Source organism: Amblyraja radiata, chromosome 31 (assembly GCF_010909765.2).
Source record: "Amblyraja radiata isolate CabotCenter1 chromosome 31, sAmbRad1.1.pri, whole genome shotgun sequence".
In the NCBI taxonomy this organism is placed as follows: Eukaryota; Metazoa; Chordata; class Chondrichthyes; order Rajiformes; family Rajidae; genus Amblyraja; species Amblyraja radiata.
The window spans coordinates 17,163,321-17,181,895 of NC_045986.1; the positions used below are offsets into that span (position 1 = coordinate 17,163,321).

Genomic DNA, 18,575 nt, shown 5'->3' on the forward strand with positions numbered 1-18,575 from the left:
ATCTACCTCCACAGCTGGTGATGGTATTGGTGGCTCCCCACCCAAGTGCACTGGCATCAGTTTGTAGTACCATAGAAGGGTTACTGACAATGATTGGGTTGGAACAAAGCCAGAGGTTGTCTATCCACCATTTTAGTTCTGTTTTGGCTTGGATTGGTAGTCTCATAGGTCTGTCAAAGTGACCTGCATTGATTTTGAGAGCTTGTATTTTTGCTCTCTGTAAGTTTTGGTAATGTAGGGGTCCAAATTGTGTGGCTGGGAAAGCAGCCACCATTTTACCAATTACTTTTGCTACCAATCTGATGGATGGATTTCTGATGTCAATGTGGTTATTGCAAGCCTCTATTAAATCTCTAGCCTTTCCCTTAGGCAGTGTCACCGTCATGTGAACTGAGTCAATGGTGAATCCCAAATAGTCCATAGTAGTGGACGGTGTTAGTTTAGATTTAACTGGATGGATGATAAATCCCAGTTTTTCAAATAACTGTTTTGTGGCTGTTACAGTTAGTATGGCCAATTCCAAAGTTATGCCCACAATGAGTATGTCATCTAAATATGCCATAACCATGTGTTTATGTTTACGTAGAAACGCTAGGGCTGGTTTTAAGATTTTCGTGAACAGCCTGGGGGCTGATGATAGCTCATTTGGCAGTGCTTTATATTGCCAGAGTTGTCCCATCCAGTTGAATTTTAAGTAACATCTGTGGTCACCTCGTATGGGTACTGAATAGTAAGCATCTTTTAAATTGATGCTGGCCATGAAGTAACCTTTGGAAATTAATTGTTTAGCAGTAACAAAGATTTCCATTTTAAAGTGAATATATTGTACAAATGTATTCAATTTTGTCAGATCTATGATGATGCGACAACTGTACACGTGTATAAACTCTATTGTATATCCCTGGATACTGCTTAAGATGTAAGTATCGGTTGTTAGCATGCTCCATGCATTCAAAAACCAGTGTAGTCTCCCCCCAACCTCCATGCTCTCCATATCTTTTAGGGAACCAGACCCACCTACCTCCATTGTTACCAGTGGCAGGTTTACTTCTTTTTGTAGTTCTTCCGCTGTTGTTGTTGCACTGGTGCCTGGTTTTTCGGGTTGGTTGGTGTTGGCGTTGGGGTTCCCCGCATCTTCCAAGAAGGCCGGCCTGGGCCATGGCCTAAAAAAGACTCATGTTTGGAATACCGTGCCTTCGAGCTTTCACCAGTTCTGCTGGTGGGTGCGTAGGGATGCTGCCTTTGGCTGTAGTGGGTTTTTGTTGGTGTTCCTTTTATTAATCCCAAGGTTTTGGCTTCCTCATCGAGCTCTTTTACCTGCTTCGTTAGGTTGCCACCGAACAAGAGAATGGGTGGTATCGTGGCCCCAGGTTTGCACAGTCCCGCGAATTTTGGGTTCAGTGTGGGTTGAATGGCACTTTTCCTGATGTTATTTATTTCGTGCTGGGTGTTACAGAATAGTGCCAGTGCATCTTGTTGGTCCTGGGACATGTCCCTGTCGTCCACTGTACGGGCAAATGCTGTTATCCCTGCGGTCAGTAATTTCAGTACTTTTTGTAATTTTACATCCATACTCCTGACCCCTGTTCCGATGTGTTTCCATATACAGTTGTTGATAATTGGAATGTTCAGGGAAATGCAATTGCCCGGTGCCAGATGTCTTCCTGTGGTGTCCAGTACAGCCTGCTATTGTAACTGGTTTAGTGACATGTAGTCAATACTGGCAGCAAGCTTTGGCTCCAGATTTTTCCCAGTCTGTTCCGGCTGTATAAAATTGGCCACCATGTCCAGCAAGTTCTCTTTTTCTCGCACCCCATGCACATTTATCTGTTCTTCTGCGGACCCCTCTTCCAGGTCAGCCCAGAACTGACCCGCAGTGCTCCCCTCCGATGAGGTGGAAACACTATGCAGCCCTTGAAAAGGTACTGCTGTGGGTTAGTCATAGGGCCCACAGTGACCTGACTCCATCTCCCGGAGTCTGTCACGTTGGAGCAAATGCTCCATACACCGCTCCATTCGGCTCCAGCGCTCTCGGTCGCTGGCCGCACGCGGTGGTTCAAAGTCGGACTCCTCCGAGTCCACGACCTTGTTAGTTTTGTATTTTGCCTTGCCGCCCGGCCGCATGGATTTGGCCGGTGCGGCGGCGACATCGGGCACAGCTGATCCCACTACGGGTGATCCAAGTGCCGTCGGCTGCTCTTGCTGGCTGCCCGCTACTCCGTGGTCCTCCCTCACCAGCGTTGTCGCAGCCCTTGTCTTCTTTGTTTTCTCCATTTCCCTGCCTGTAGTTGGGAAAGGAAACAAAAAAGACCGCAGAGTAAACCCTTACCTGCAATTAGCGGCTTTTAAACTGCCGCCGCGGAGGAACGTCCTTCCACCGCGTCTGACGTTTCGCAATGCGTGTAGCGATATGACAAGCATGCGTCCTGGCGGGGTTCTTCACGTAGTCACTCACGTGACTCCGAAGTAAAATTGCAGGGTTACAGTGACATAGGAGGAGGATTAAAGGGATTGTTCTGTGGGAATTGCATGGATCCAAAGTTGCGAATGTTCTCTGACAATCCTGTCTGTGGAATTCTCTGCGTCAGAGGGCGGTGGAGGCAGGTTCTCTGGATGCTTTCAAGAGAGAGCTAGATAGGGCTCTTATAAATAGCGGAGTCAGGGGATATGGGGAGAAGGCAGGAATGGGGTACTGATTGGGGATGATCAGCCATGACCACATTGAATGGTGGTGCTGGCCCGAAGGGCCGAATGGCCTACTCCTGCACCTTTTGTCTATTGTCTATTGTCTATCCTATAATGACTTCATTTCTGATATGCAGAGAGACATGGTAATATGCAGTAAATGGTAATATGGCAATGTGGAGTTTACAAAAGCAATGATTGATCGATTAATGTGAGGAGTTAAAGATATAGAAGGATTGGGAAATCAAGGGCAAGAGGGCCTAGGTTTAAGGTAAGAAGAGGGGAAATATTTAACCAGAACCTAAGGAGCCATTTTTTCACACAGCAGTGTGTGTATGGAAAAAAGCTGCCAGAGCATATAGTTGAGGTAGGTACTATAACAACATTTAAAATACATTTGGAAAGGTATATCGATCGGAAGGATATGTTGAAAATTGGCAAATGGGACTAATGTAGATGAGCACCTTGATCGGTATGGACAAATTAGATGAATGGCCTGTTTCTGTGCTGTATGTCCATGGAGGTGAGAAATGTAGGTCAAGAAATATTGGATAGAACTAGAGCCGACTGCAAGTGTTGGTCAGATGCAGCAGATCAGGAAGGGTGTGTGGAAAGGGAAAATCTGAGCCATTGTTACAGGAGGACCACCTTTCAGCAGAACATGCCAGGTTCGTATAGATAATGCGAGTTATTTGAAATTATTAAATGAATTGGTAACTTTCAACAGATGTTGATGTGTGTCCATTATGTTAGACCTTCCTGGACCAGTGCAGGAGGCTACAGGCAGATCGATCACATTGGGAGTGAGATGGAAAATTATGCTGACAGGCACATTTCAGTTCTCTGCCACAGCTTGGATCTACGTTCTACAGCTTTACCTGATCTTTGGTTTGCGGTGCCTCTCTCTAAATGTTCTCATTAATTTAACACTAAGACGGCATCACAATGTATCCCCTTGGGAAACTTGTCCTTCCCCTCTGTCCTATTTATCCTTTGCGCCACCTACTCTGCAAAATATAACAAACTTATTACTTTTCTTTATCATCACTCACTTTTTGAGTGTGCGGGAGAGATTGGGTAAACTGGGCTTGTTTTTCCCAGCGTGAAAGAGACTGAGGGATAACTGATAGAAGTGCAGGTCATTTTGCTATAATGCGATAGTTGTATCTGTAATAATAAACCTTGCGTTATTGAAGAAATGTGTCAACGTGAAAAAGCGGGTTAGGAGCCAGAGAGTTCAGACTCACAATAACCAAGCTGTTCTCGCAGGATATTCAAAAATAAAGGAATTTTTAATAGCTACATTTTATTTTGTTAATGCAAGGTAAAAATAGTGACGGTTGTATGTTATAGCACTTAATAGAGTATTGTCACACAGAGATGGACATATTTAAGGGGACCCATTCTTTCCCGAGCCTCCTTTTAATTTTAATATGCCTGTAGAATCTCTTGGAATTTATCTTAACCTTGCCTGCCAGCTCCATTTCATGTCCTCTTTTTTACCCTCATGATAGACCACCAATGTGTACTCCTACACTTCTTATACTGTAGAGGCTCAAATTCTAAACCAGATAAATTAGTATTATGTAAATCACAATGTTACCATAATTTGATATTGGTATTGGTTTATTATTGACATGTGTATCGAGATATAGTAAAAAGCTTGAATTTGCGTGCTATATAGGTAAATCGTACCATATGTGAGTGCAATCATACCATACATGAATTTAGAGCGTATAGAATAATTTTGGATTCTACAGTGAAAATGTAGGATGTAGGACTCGGTTCAGTCCCAGCAGCTTTATTGGAGAGGAAGGATTTTGGCTATGAGCTGAGATTGGAAATGTTACGACTTTTCATCTTGGAGAAAAGTTAAGAGGTGACGAGAGAGGTCTACACATTGAAATGAATAGATAGAGTTAAAATATTCCTTTTGGTGATCAGTCAATCATCAGAGATTGTAAATCTAATTTCATTGATAAAAATCCAGAGGGGGGTTATAATTGGATTTCAGTTCCCGCTCAAAATATGCAGTCGAGACAGAATATCACGGTTCTTTTGAAGATCGATCACCACACAATTGTCCCCTACTGCCCCCTACTGTACTTTAAGTTCCTCTTAATTCTGTAATTGAATGAACTGGAAATCATGTTGGTAAACCAATAGTAAAATTACAGGTCTATTTACCCACTGTGTGCACTGATGTAGTTCTCCTCTCCTTCATCTTCTCCAGGAGACAAGGATTTGAACGGGCAGACTTGGAATATACGGACAAACTGCAGCATTATACAAGTGGCCATGGTTAGTGGCAATACCATCTTTTAATTTATTGATTCACCATGACTTAATGACCATAAGCAGAAAATCGGTGACTAATTGTAATACAATACTGGTGCACTTCAAGATGTGATCAGCGGATTCTGCCAGGACGCAGAGGACAAACTGTGTCTAAAAAGTACACCCAGATGCTGGGAAGTTGAAATATAAGCAGAGACTATGGAAGCACCCAGTGGAAATACCCAGCTGGTCAAGCGATGTCTGTGGAGAGAGAAACAGTTAACGTTTCAGGACCTGCAACATTAACTCTGTTTCTGTACCCAGAGAGAGAATCACAGCCTCAGAATTCCATTGAATACTTTGGTTACATCATCTTTACCCAATTCGACTGTGGATGATAAATCCAGTGTGATTATTCTACCCCCATCTTTCATTGAACCTTTATTGTATTGATACTGTAACATTTATATTATAATACATATTGAGCTTTCTAAATTTTAGTTATGATTTCACTGCAACAGCGTGAAGGAATAGTCAAAGATTGAATGAGTAAAAACATAAAAAGGAATAAGAAGACAAAAATGAAAAATAATTTTAAAAAAAGACCAAAATGTGTTAATATACCTGCTTCATTTCTCACCACACCCATCACCCTGTCCATAAATCGATTTAATTCCAAAGTTGTGTTGCACCATACTATCCTTGTAATTAATCAATGAAAGGAGACCATATCTTTGAAAATTGCTCTGATTTTCCTGCTAAGACGAGTTTCATATCTTCAAGATGTAGCATCTCAGACATGCTTGTGATCCACATTTTAAGAGTTAGGGTAGAAGCATTTTTCCAAAATTTAAGTATACGTTTTTTTGTCATTATCAGGACATAGTTAAGGAAACGTCTTTGAAATATTGATAGCTCAGAGTAGGCTCCTGCTATTCCAAAAATAATCAATTCTGTATGGGGGTCCAGTTTTATTTTTAGTAATGTTGAGAACATTTCAAGAATTCCCTTCAGCTGCTGCTAATTCTCAACCCGTAGATGTCCCCGAATGCTCTCACAGTAGATTACTTGGAAACTGTAGGATCTTACTGAACACAAAGGAATATTCTCACAGGTCATTTGTCTTCTCGCAGTGACACCAGGCATGAAGATTTATATTGACCCTTTCACTTATGAAGATCCCAATGAGGCTGTGAAGGAATTTGCCAAAGAGATTGACATGTCCTGTGTGAAGATTGAACAGGTCATTGGTGCAGGTAGGCGTTCATTCTAACAGTCAGATTAAATAGCAGTAGAATCACGATTCCTGTATTTTATCAGACTGCAATCACCTTTTGGTGTCACTAACTTTTATGTCCAGTCAATATTTTGGAACTCAAAGTATAATATGTTGCCTTTTCACGAGTCAGAGCCTCTTGACGACAGGGAAGCAGAATCAACAATTCAGGACAAATTATTGTTTTAATAGCAGAGCAGAGGTTAAATAGGTTTTCAGATATTGAGGAATTTTCAGGAGGTTAATGGAGAGATCTGACACAGCAGTCAGATGGCATGAAGGGTGACAACTTTGAAGGATGTCAGAAACGGACTCACTGTTATAAAGGATACATCAACAGTCTAACAAAGACCGAATCAAATATCAGAAGAAAAACAGACAGGGTGGGCCAATGAACCCCTTTGGGTAGAATCTAGGAATAAGAGAGAGTTGATTACTTTGCTGTGTTAAATTGGAGGCCTTCCAGTTGTCAGCAGAAATTAGAGGAAGGGATGTGCATGGAAATCGCAGAGAGGTTTAATAACAATAGGGTTACAGCTGAGGAGGATTGTAACCTTCCTGATATGGTCTGGGATTGTCTTCGTACAAGGAGCATAGATAGGTTGAAATTTGTAACGTGCATCCAACATGAGATAGTAAGTGAATAATCCTACTGGAAATGGAACAGCATTCTATCGTATTTTAGACATTGAAACTGGGCAGATGATAGAAGTGTCTGTGGGGGAACACTTTGAGATCAGAGACCATAATTTTGTAAATTTCAAGGTGGTTATAGAAAGGTACAAGGTCTTCAAATCTTGGGGGAAGGATATTTTCAATATGTTTAAAAGTAAACTTGGCAAAAGATTGGAAGATAGATTGGAAGAAGATGATTGGAAGCAGATACTTGCTCTCACCTTAAACCTATGCCCTCTTGTTTTTGATACCGCAGCCATGCAAAAATGACCAACTTTCTTACCCTATTTCTGTCTCTCAGAATCTTATATACATATACATATGTCATGTGCAGGAGAGAACTTAAAGAAATTAGGAGGGCAAAAAGGGGTCAATACACTGATAGAATCAAGGAGAATCATAAGTCATTATATGTGTATTTGAAGCAAGAGGGTAGCTGGGGAAAGAATCGGGCCTCTTGTGTGTGGCATGGAATTTGGGTGAAGTCCTGAATTAATACATTTCATCTTTATTTATCTTGGAGAGGGATTTGGAAGACAGTGAGTTCAGATAGGGGTACTTTGATTATCTGGAGCAGGTCTGTATTAGGAAGGTTTACAATTACACAGGACAAGATGTTAATAGTGAAGGTGTTAGATGACTTCCAACATAAGTCTGGATAATTTCCTGAGCTAAACGAGATCTATTCCAGATGGAAATTAACATGGAATTGAATCATGACAAGTGCAAGGAGATGCGTTTTGGGAAGTTAAAATAGGAAAGGACATTAGCAGAGAAGAGTCATATTGCTCCAAAAATCTAGAGACCAAATCTCAAGCATTATGAGAGATATAATCTCCTTGTTACAGGAAGATGTACTAGAGAGAGCAGCAAATTTTCACCAGCTTGATTCTTTCGATAACAGATTTAGTTTAGTTTGGAGATATAGTGCGGAAACAGGCCCTTTGGCCAACCGATTCCACACCAACCAACGATCGCCCGTACACTGGTGCTATGTTATCTCAATTTCACATTCTACATGCTAGGGGAAATTGACAGAAGCTAATTAATCTACAAAACTACACATCTTTGCAATGTGGGAGGAAACTGGAGCACCCAGAGAAAACCCATTTGGTCACAGGAAGGATGTGTAAATTCCGTACAGACAGCACCCATAGTCAGGATCGAACCCAGGCCTCTGGCTCTGTAAAGCAACAGCTCTATCGCTGTGCCACTGTGCCGCCCCTGACGTGTAGGACGAGGGATTCCACTGACTTGGCCGACGCTCTCCAGAAACATACAATATTCATACAAGGCTTGACCGGAGAGATTGACTTGATACTTCCCTTAGCTAAGGTGGTCACAGCCTCGGTGTAAGTTTCCCCTTAAGGAAAACAATGAGGAAACCTCTTCAGTCAGAGTGCGGTGAACATCTGAACTCTGCGGAGTCTCATTCACTGAGTATATTCAAGATTAATAGATATGGGGTGCAATGAAGAGAAGCAATTCAGTATGAAGATAATTCTTAATCTTGTGTAATGATGCAGCATCCACAAGGGGCCAAATGGCAGCTGCTTCTTTCATAAGACCCAGGATAAATTGAAAAGTGTGTTGCCTCATTATCAATACAATATTTCAGAGCAATCAAGTTGAAAATCATCTATTTAAACTTTTTAATTTTTTTTTGTCATTTGAGGTGGTTTTATGGCAGGAAATAGGTGCTAGTTGAAAGAAATATCCCAAAAGGGGAACAGATTGAACTTCTCGGTAAATGACTCTGTGTTGGGCTGCTTTTGAACTGCACAGCACCATTTTAACAGAATCGTGTAAAGGCCCAGAAATTGGTCCGTGCACACAAACAAGACTGATGTTCCAAATAGATTTCATGTTAATGCAACATTTTGCATAATTTCTATTGGAGCTAATGTCAGGTGTTGAAAAGGACGAACATTTGTTTTTAAATTGCGGATGCTATCATCAATACAATACAATACAATACAATACAATACAATACAATACAATACAATACAATACAATACAATACAATATTTATTGTCATTTGAACCTCAGAGGCTCCATCAAAATTCTGTTTCTACAGCCATACAAACAAAAAACGATTCCTACTATACACCCAACCAATTCAATTCACACAAACATCCATCATAGTGAACCTCCTCCTCACTGTGATGGAAGGCAAAGTCTCCTCTCTCCCCTGCTCTCCATTTTTCTCCATTTTCCAGCATCAAAATGCTGGAAAGACTCAGCTATTGGGCAGCATCTGTGGAGAGAGAAACCGAGTTAATTTTTCAGGTGTAAGAGCCATGGTCATAATGTGAAACATGAGAAAACAATAGTTTAAATGACTGAGAAGGTGAGGGGTTGGATAAGAGAAAGGGAATATCTATGAGAGGTCAAGGATGTGATTGAGAGGATTTAAAAGGATAGTTATTTTTGGTACAGAATTTCTTGTGCTCTACCTGCTTCTGTTTTATAGTTGAGGTATGCCCCAGTGACATTAATAGCTGTGCCACAGCCAAAATGTTTAGCTGGCAAGAATTTTTCACCAACTTGAGTTTTGTAAATCTGACTTTGTTGACTCACAAAAAAAAATATTTTTTCCATCATGCTGAAAGAGCAAGTGAATGTTATTTGAAGGGTAAGGCACGTCTCCCTATGCTGACTTTGAACAGGTGAATTTCCAAGCCATAGGATCACCATCACCTGTGAGTTCCACGTCATCCTGACAGCAAATCCACGTCATCCTGTGATCCTTCACTGTCACTGGGTCTAAATACTGGTGCTCCGGGTGGTACAATGAAAGCTCGACAACAGAATGAGTCACTACCACTTAAAGGGAATTGGGGAAAGGCAAATTATGCAGCCTCGGGAACAACACTCATCCTAGAAAGAACTAAAAATAAACCATCCATTTTCTCAACACCTTCACATTTCATCTCCTCTTCTTGTGTATCTGCTCCATTCAATGATTTCAGATGGATGGGAATTGGTTTCCTCCTCAGCGTCACTGAAATCCTTCTATTGCAGAAGGGAAGGTGTGTAAATTGATCCATGTTCTGTTGGTGCCTGCGGAGAGAAGGGTGAGGGGCTGGTGAATCTAGAAAAGGTGTGAATGGGCCAGGTGTAAATATGAGGACATGCGTGAAATCTGGATCCACCAGTGGAGATAGAATGGGAGCATCTGACTGCTGGTAATGTGGGATGCAAGACTGGAATGGCTGATTATCCTGAATTGCTGAATTCAGTGTTGGGTCTTGAGGTCAGCTAGCGAGAAGATACCCGTGGATGGTCTTCCTGACCAAGCATTGGTCTTCACTGGAACAGCCCAGGAGGCCAAAGACAGAAAGGTCAGGGTGGAAAATTAAAGGGTAAGGCGACCGATGACTTGGCTCACCGTTATGGACTGAGTGGGAGGATTTGCCCGATCTGTCCAGCTTCTCCATTGTAGCATCATTCACATTATGAACATCAAATGGAGCAAGCAACTAAGATGGGTTTTACTTGTCGTGCAATTGCTTGCGAATGTGCTGTGAGAGAGAAGTTAAATGTTGCATAAGATGGGAGAGTAAACCAAAATGTCCCACAGACGTCACTCCATTGTGATGCTGAGAAGGGAGGGGAAGGGGTGGCTGGAAGCTCAAGTTGGAGGTGATGGGAGCAACAGTGATGCTCCATTCAATGTGAAGGTCAGTGGGCAGGAGCAAGGGAAGTCCAATCCTTGTTCACTTCAGGACAAAACTGGGAGCGGAATTGAACAGATCATGGAATGGTCACAGCATGAGAGAGCTGGTCCCACTCCCCTGATCTTGAATATCTTTTCCTTTCAAATACGTATCCAGTTTTTTTTTAAATACAGCAATTGAATCTACTTCCACCACATCCCAGCAAAGAATGCCGGACTTCCAACCACGCTGCATCAAACATACCTCATGTCACTCTTGGTTAATTTGCCAATCACTCTCACTCAGTGTCCGTTACTACTCAAGCCCTCCCACCAATGGAAGCAGTTCTTGCTACATGCGCTCTGTATACAGTGTTTGGGATTTAAAACATCCTGATCAGCTCCCCTCCCAAACTTCTCCATTGTAAAGAGACCCCCAGCTTATCCCCATCTGTCCATCGTTCCAGTACATCCTCTCCCTCTTGCCATATGCTTGTTAATCACTCCTGCAAGTCGCCCTCTTATTTTCCCTTCTCTGCCCTTGTTGAATGGCTGTATCCAAGAATATTCATACATCCATGTCCTGATCACTACCACAATTGGAATCCCGTGAGGTAATTGCACCTGCAGCTCATTAACATTGTTTCATACCCTTTTTTGAATTTATGTGTATGTACTTGTAAAGCCATCTTGCATCTTCTTGCATTTTATATAAACTTACCTTAGACTTTCTTGTACACAGTCGAGGACCCCAACAACTCTGATGGAGGGGAAACCTTGGGTGAGTAAAAAGAGACACTGCAGATGTAGTGGTGTGAAGGGGGTAATGTTCAAACACACATGATGGAGGCTTGGAGTTTTGTAGCACAATGTGGAATCCCCCCCCCCCACAAAACATAGTGATAGAAGTGTGGTCATGGTATGAGTGGGAATCGATGGGTTTGCAGTGCTAACTAAAACCCTGAAATACAGGGAGGAAAATTGTGAAAGAAAAGGGTTCAGTGATAGATGGGGTGAAAGCGAGATCAGGATTAAAAGTGGCAGTAAAGTCAATGAGATATGTGACACCAAAGTAGGAGATTCAATACTTTTAATAATATATTGTAAAATGAGAAGAAAGAGGGGGCCTTAGAAGGATATGTCCCATCCAGGGACAAACACAGCTTGAATACATACAGGTTTCCAGGGCCAAAGAGTAAATAAAGATCGTTAAAATTGCAGATGCTGGAAGTCTGAACTAGATACTGGAAGCACTCGGCATGTCAGACAGGATCTGTGGCATGGAAGAAGAAACAGAATTAATTGTTTCATGTTAAAGGCTTTGTGTAAAACATTAATTCTGTTTCCATTGATGCTACTTGATCTGCTGGGTGCTGTAATTCCAACGCTAGAAATTTGACATGAAGGAGCTCCGTGGATTTAGGAAAGTTGTTTGTTGTAAGGACAGGCACACCTGTGAAGGAGGGTGGCAAAGGGAATCCGATGGGGAGAAAGGATGGGATTGCTAGAACAGGTGTAATGGAGACAAGGTTTTACAGCAGGAGTCATGTTCAGGGTTGAAACAAAGGATTGTCCTCATGCAGAGGCTCAGACATCCAAGGTGAAAATAATCCAACTGAGGACAGGTAACTTGAAAAGTAACTTAATTGTAATTGGGAAGAGATTGGACAAAGGGAGAAAGATTGAACTATAGATGGGAAAGGTATTCATCCTTCTGTCATTTGTCCAATGCCTCATTTAATTTTGCAATCCTCATTAATGTTGATCCCAGATTTGTCATCACATATCCATGATCAAATATTTCTGTGAAAGAGCATAACACAAACTATGTTTTCAACCAAATTATTTTCAGTCCTTTTTCATCTATTATTGCACAAAAGTTGAGTTCTCCAGCTTGATCTTCCTCCACATATTCACTGAAAATCACATCTTTCACAGGTCGTATTCCAAGATAATTACCTCCTTGTAGCTCAGAAACACGATCATTGCAACTGAATTGACTCAAAATTGTGCCTTTTGTATGTGGCCACACTTCTGAACTCTTTTTTTTCTCCAATGCCCATCACTTAGATTTTACATTTCCCTTCTAGCTTCCTGATAATTCCAACATGTTTTCCAGCCATTTCATTAAATCTCAGACACTGCTATATTTTCTTCTTCTGAACATGATAATACTGTTTCCTTTGAAGATAATGGTCCCATTATCTGGCTTATTGTAACATTTAGATTGCTGGTACATTCATCCCAGTATAAATCTGTCACGGTCTTCATCTTATCTTCTTTGTTGCTGGATCCAAGCACTTGATCTTCCTATCTAACAGCACGGTATGACTACCTTCATCACAAAGGATTGCTTGGGCGTAGGAAGTAGTCAGAAAGCAGGGGCAAAAGGAGATAGATAATAAAAGCCAGTCTTACTCGAGATGTCTACATTCCATGAATACATTTTAAGTATCTACAGAGAGGACTGGGCAGAGCAGAGGATTGGAACTGCTGCATATAGAGGGATAATAAATGGGAACATTGAATCAAATCACTGAACACTGAGAACTGGTGAGTTGACAGATCCGTCAGCATTCTTCCAGCGAAAGAAATGTCCACATTGGAAACAGGATGGGAAAACAGAGTGTGAGTAAGTTATGAGACTGCACAGAGTCAAACATGGATTTATGAAAGAGGGACATTTGACATATCAATTAGAGTTTGTGAAGTTGTAATTATAAGTAGAATTATAAAGTGAAACCAGTTGATGTGGTGTATTTGGACTTCCATACGATGCCATAATGCCAAGAGTTATATAAAATCATGAGAGGAATAGATCGGGTAGATGCACAGAATCTCTTGCCCTGAGTAGGACCAGAGTAGAGAATCAAGGACCAGAGGACATAGGTTCAAGGTGAAGGGGAAAAGATTTAATAGGAATCGGAGGGGTAACTGTTTCACACAAAGGGTGGTAGTTGTATGTATCAAGCTGCCAGAGGAGGTAGTTGAGGCTGGGACTATCCCAACATTTAAGAAACAGTTAGACAGGTACACGGATAGGACACATTTGGATGGATATGGACCAAGCACAGGCATGTTCATAGAGTGATATATCAGAGATTATGAAGCAAAGGTAGAGGACATGATATTGGGGAGTATATACAGGCATGGATTGAGGATTGATTAAAAGTTTAAAAAAACAGGGACCAGAAATGAACAGGTTATTTTCAGTGCATCCAGTGTTTTGGTGAGGTCTCCGAGCTTCCATGTTTGTTGATGATACCAAGCTAGGTGACGGAGTGGGCTTTGAGGAAACATGGACCTGTTCAGGACATGGCACGTGTACTTGTGAAAAAATGGATATTATAAATAGTCGATAAATAATGAGAAATGGGCAAATGTTGTATTTAGAGATGTCTAGGTCTTCTTGTACTATGTAAGCCATTGTGCAATCAGGTCGGGAGGTAAATAGTGTATTATTATACTTTATTCCAAAAGTTGACCTTCCCAGTTATGTAGATCCTTGGTCAAACAGCTCTGGCATTGTTATGTGTAGGTTTGGTCATCCTGAGGAAAGATGTCTTTCTTACAGAAGGTTCATTAGATTGATTCATGGTATCGTGAGCAGGCTGTTTTGTTGTGCCTAGAAGAATGAAAGGTGAAATTTGTAAAGTTCTTACAAGGCTTGACAGGATAGATACAGAGATAATGTTTCTCTCGACTGGGTGCCTAGACCAGAACTCACATTCACAAAAAGAGAGAGTTCTCAACTTCCTGAAAGTAGCAGCACTAGTGGATAGAATGGTAAAGAAGGCTTGTCTTTCATCAGTCGAGGCATTGCATATAAGAGTTAGAAAATTGTTGCATCTTGCTAGGACTTTGGTGAGGCCTGTATTTGGAGTGTTGTGTGCATTTCTGGTCACCCCATTATATGAAGGACGTGGAGGCTTTGAAGAGAGTGCAGAAGACCTTTACCAGAATGCTGCCTACATTAGAAGGTAAAATCTTTAGGGAGAGGTTGGACAAGCTTGGATTGTTTCTCTGGAGCATTGGAGGCTGAGGGGAGACCTGATAGAAGGTTATAAATTTAATGAGAGACATTGATAGGTCAAAACCTCTTTCCCAAGGTGGTAATGTCAAAGACTAGAGAGCATAGCTTTAAGACGAGAGGGGGGAAAGTCGACAGGAAATGGGCGGGACAGGTTTTTTAAATTTACATAGAGTGATGAGTATCTGGAACATGTTGCTGGCGTGGTGGGGGAGGCAGATACAATAGGGACAAGAGGTTTCTTGATAGGCACATGGATATGCAGCGAATGGAGGGACATGAATCCACGCAAGCGGAGGAGATTAGTTTATGTTTGGTGCGGAGATTGAAGGGCCTGTATATGTGCTCAACTCCTCTGGGTTCTATCAAAGATTCAGGACAAAGATGAGGAAAAATGACAGTGATTCTTTGAAAATCTCTGCACCTAATGAAAATTTTTGCCCAGTATCTGAGATCTTCAAGATACAGAGAGGTATATATATTTTAATATTAAATGAAGAAAGGAATATGGTGTTAGTGCAGCATGCGATGGGGAGGTAAGAAATTAGCCATAATCTTACCCAATGGAGCAGACAGGAGATCCCGATAGCCTTTCCCTGTTTCATATATTTTGCTTTATGAAAAGAGAGTGGGATGATTAGATTAAATCAATACAGAAAGAGTGGGAGTTGTCCATGGACTGTTAACACCAATAAGAGTTCATATACAGGCAATTGTGTAAATGTTGGGAAGACATTATTCCAACTGTATAAAACTTTGGTTAGACCACATTTAGAGTGTTGTGTAGGCCACATTTTAAGTACAGAGGATTTTAGGTATAAAGGAGAGATTGGAGAAACTTGGACTGTTTTAACTGGGAACTAAAGGGGTGACCTGATAAATGCATATAAAATTATTAGAAGCGTAGGTAGAGCTGATAGAATCTTTTTCCCTGAGTAGAAATGTCACTGTTTGTAATCCTTCTGTGTTCTCAGTCGGAAAAATTGCCCCCCCAACAATAGCTGTGAGACAATTATTCCTTTGGCTTTCTTATCAGGTGAATTTGGAGAGGTCTGCAGTGGGCATCTCAAGCTACCTGGAAAGAGGGAGATATTTGTGGCTATCAAGACCTTAAAATCTGGTTATACAGAGAAGCAGAGACGGGATTTCCTGAGCGAAGCAAGCATCATGGGACAGTTTGATCATCCGAATGTCATACATCTAGAAGGAGTAGTCACCAGAAGCAACCCCGTGATGATCATCACAGAGTTCATGGAGAACGGGTCACTGGACTCCTTCCTCAGGGTAAGATGCTCAGCTGCTCTTTTGTTTCAGGAGATCATTCCATTTACTGAAACTCGAAGACATTGCCAGTTCAACAAGCCGTCACGATCCACCCAGTGAACACAATTATCTGGCCCTTCCACACAACTGTGTGGAGTTTGCACGTTCTCCCTGTGACTGCGTGGGTTTCCTCTGGCTGCTCCGGTTTCCTCCCACATTCCTAAGACGAGGGAGTTTCTAGATTACATGGTCTCTGTTATTATCTTTAGCGTGAAGGGAGTGGAAGGGAAAGTGGGATAACATAACAATAGTGTGAACGGGTGTTTGACGGTCAGCATGACTCAATGGGCCGAAGGGCATGTTTCCATGCTGGATCTCTAAACTAAACTGCACAAATATAATATGGAGGAATGCTATTTAGAAAAGGACAGAACGATAAGCATGATAAAAAAAACTGCAGGAGAAGAAAATCATTGCAGAGAGCATAAGCAAAAGGTAGGGGCGGCAAAATGCCAGGCATGATTGTACCCAAAACAATAGAAGATAAGATGAGAAAAATTGCCAGAATTCTCATCGTTCAGTGGACTGAATGAATGCAGATGAATGGGAGTATGAACGCTGGTGAAGTGGAGTTGGCAGCAATATTCCAAGAGACAGGTCCACATCTTTACCTGACACTTCCTCATGAAGAATGTTGCAACAGAACACAAACCACCAAAAGACAATCCACCTTCTCCACCCCCATCTCCAGAAATGTCACAAGATTGCGAATGTTTACTGTCGGAAAGAAAATGTGAAATGGGGAACAGTCCAAAAAATGTCAAGCCAAGATGTGTTTATTTTCAGATGCACAAGTAGATCAAGATGCTAAGGATAATATTATGGACAAAGTACTCAGTGAAACAAATGCTGTTCTGAAGGTGAAAGATGGAGAATAATGAAAGGGATTTTAAAATTCATTTTACTGGATGTAGCCGTTGCTGGCAAGACTGATATTATTTGATCATCCCTTACATCCCCAAAGAAGGTGGTGTTGAGCCATTTGATCTGCTGCAGTTCGCCTGTTGAACGTGCTCTAGCAGTGCTTTGCTAAAGGAGTTTCAGGATTTAGACCACTACTGATGGATATTTCCCTTTATCATGTATCTGTACACTATGGATTGCTCGATTGTAATCATGTATTGTCTTTCCGCTGACTGGTTAGCAAGCAACAAACGCTTCTCACTGCACGTGACCATAAACTAAAAACTTATTTCCACATTATGATGTGTGATTCAGTAAGGAAGCTGATACAGGTGGTGGTGTTCTTTTGCACCTACACCCCTTGTCACTCCTGTTATTGAGTTCACGGATTTGGACGTTGGAGCATAAGATGATGAATGACACATCACAGGATACCCAGACTATGATCGCCTCCTGGTGCAACAGTAGTAATCTAACTGGGCCCATTCCTTTCTGGGTAGTGCTATCTCTCAGAATGTTAATGTTGTGGACTCAACAATGATAATGATGGGGTAGATGGTTTAACATTCCCTTGCTGGAGATGATCATTGCCTGACACTTGTGAGAAACAAATGAGACATGACTAGTGACAGCAAATATGGATTTGCACTGAGGAAATCAATGGAGGCATTCAGGCAAATTGGAATTTGAAAGTATAATGGTTAAGAAAGTGGTTATGGAAGTATTTACGTAAATCTGGAGTAAAGGTAGTAAGGTCATTGTATGATAGATATTGGTATTAGTTTATTATCGTCACATTTACCAAGATACAGTGAAAAGCTTTTGTTTGCAAGCTATCCAGTCAAATCATACTACACAATCAAGCCAAACAGGTTATGCAAAGAGAAAAATAGCAGATTACATCATGTTACATCATCATAGCATTACAGTGGCAGAGAAAAAGTCCAGCGTTCGCAATAAGGTAGGTTGGAAGATTGGGGCTATACCCGAGCTTATGGGAGGACCATTCTGTAGTCTGATAATGGTGGGGAAGATGCTGTTCTACTGAATCTGTGGATGTGCTTTCAAGCTCTTGTATTTTCTGCCTGATGGGGGAGGAGGCAAGAGGGGATGGCTGGGGTGAGAAAGTCATAGATTCATACAACACGGAAACAGACCCTTCAGCACAACTCATTTATGCCAACCAAGATGTCCCAATTTACCCACGTTGGATCCAGATCATTCTAATCCTTTCCTATTTGCTATTGAATGTCTTCCCAACGTTTACACTTAAGGGTCTGTCTCACTTTCATGACCTAATTCACGATCTTTTTTACTCGTGGATATTTTTCATCAGGCTAGAAAAATGCCCCGACCTACTTGATGTCACGAGTACCTACGACTAACATCACTAGGCCTGCTATGACCTACCTAGTGAAAGTGGGACAGGCCCTTAAATCTCCAACCAGTGATGGCAAGGAGGTCAAACATTTCTTTACCACGCTATCTGCATATGTTGCCACTTTCATGGAGCTATTGGCTTGCACCCAATATTCCTTTGTACATCAATGCTTGTAAGTTCACTGTATTTGTTCTTCTTACATTTGATCTCCTTCAAGTCAACACCTCACACTTACCCCAATCACTAAACTCCATCTGCCATTTATCCAGCCAAATTTTCAACTGATATATCTCCTTCTCTATCCTTTTGCTAAGTTTCTTCGCTATCCACAACCCAACTAAATGTTGTTGTCTATAAACGTATTAAT

General features: G+C 41.5%; 1 protein-coding gene across 2 annotated transcripts in view; it reads left to right on the plus strand.

The window, feature by feature from the left end:
• Positions 1 to 18,575, plus strand: part of ephb2 (EPH receptor B2) — a 127,433-nt gene that overhangs the window by 100,910 nt on the left and 7,948 nt on the right. Inside the window, exons 9-12 of one of the 2 annotated variants that reach the window (XM_033047937.1) lie at positions 4,919 to 4,986; positions 6,096 to 6,218; positions 11,314 to 11,352; positions 15,638 to 15,885. In XM_033047937.1, coding sequence (XP_032903828.1) covers positions 4,919 to 4,986; positions 6,096 to 6,218; positions 11,314 to 11,352; positions 15,638 to 15,885 — 478 coding nt within the window. The remainder of the gene's footprint in view (positions 1 to 4,918; positions 4,987 to 6,095; positions 6,219 to 11,313; positions 11,353 to 15,637; positions 15,886 to 18,575) is intronic. The other variant, XM_033047938.1, reaches the window with a different exon arrangement.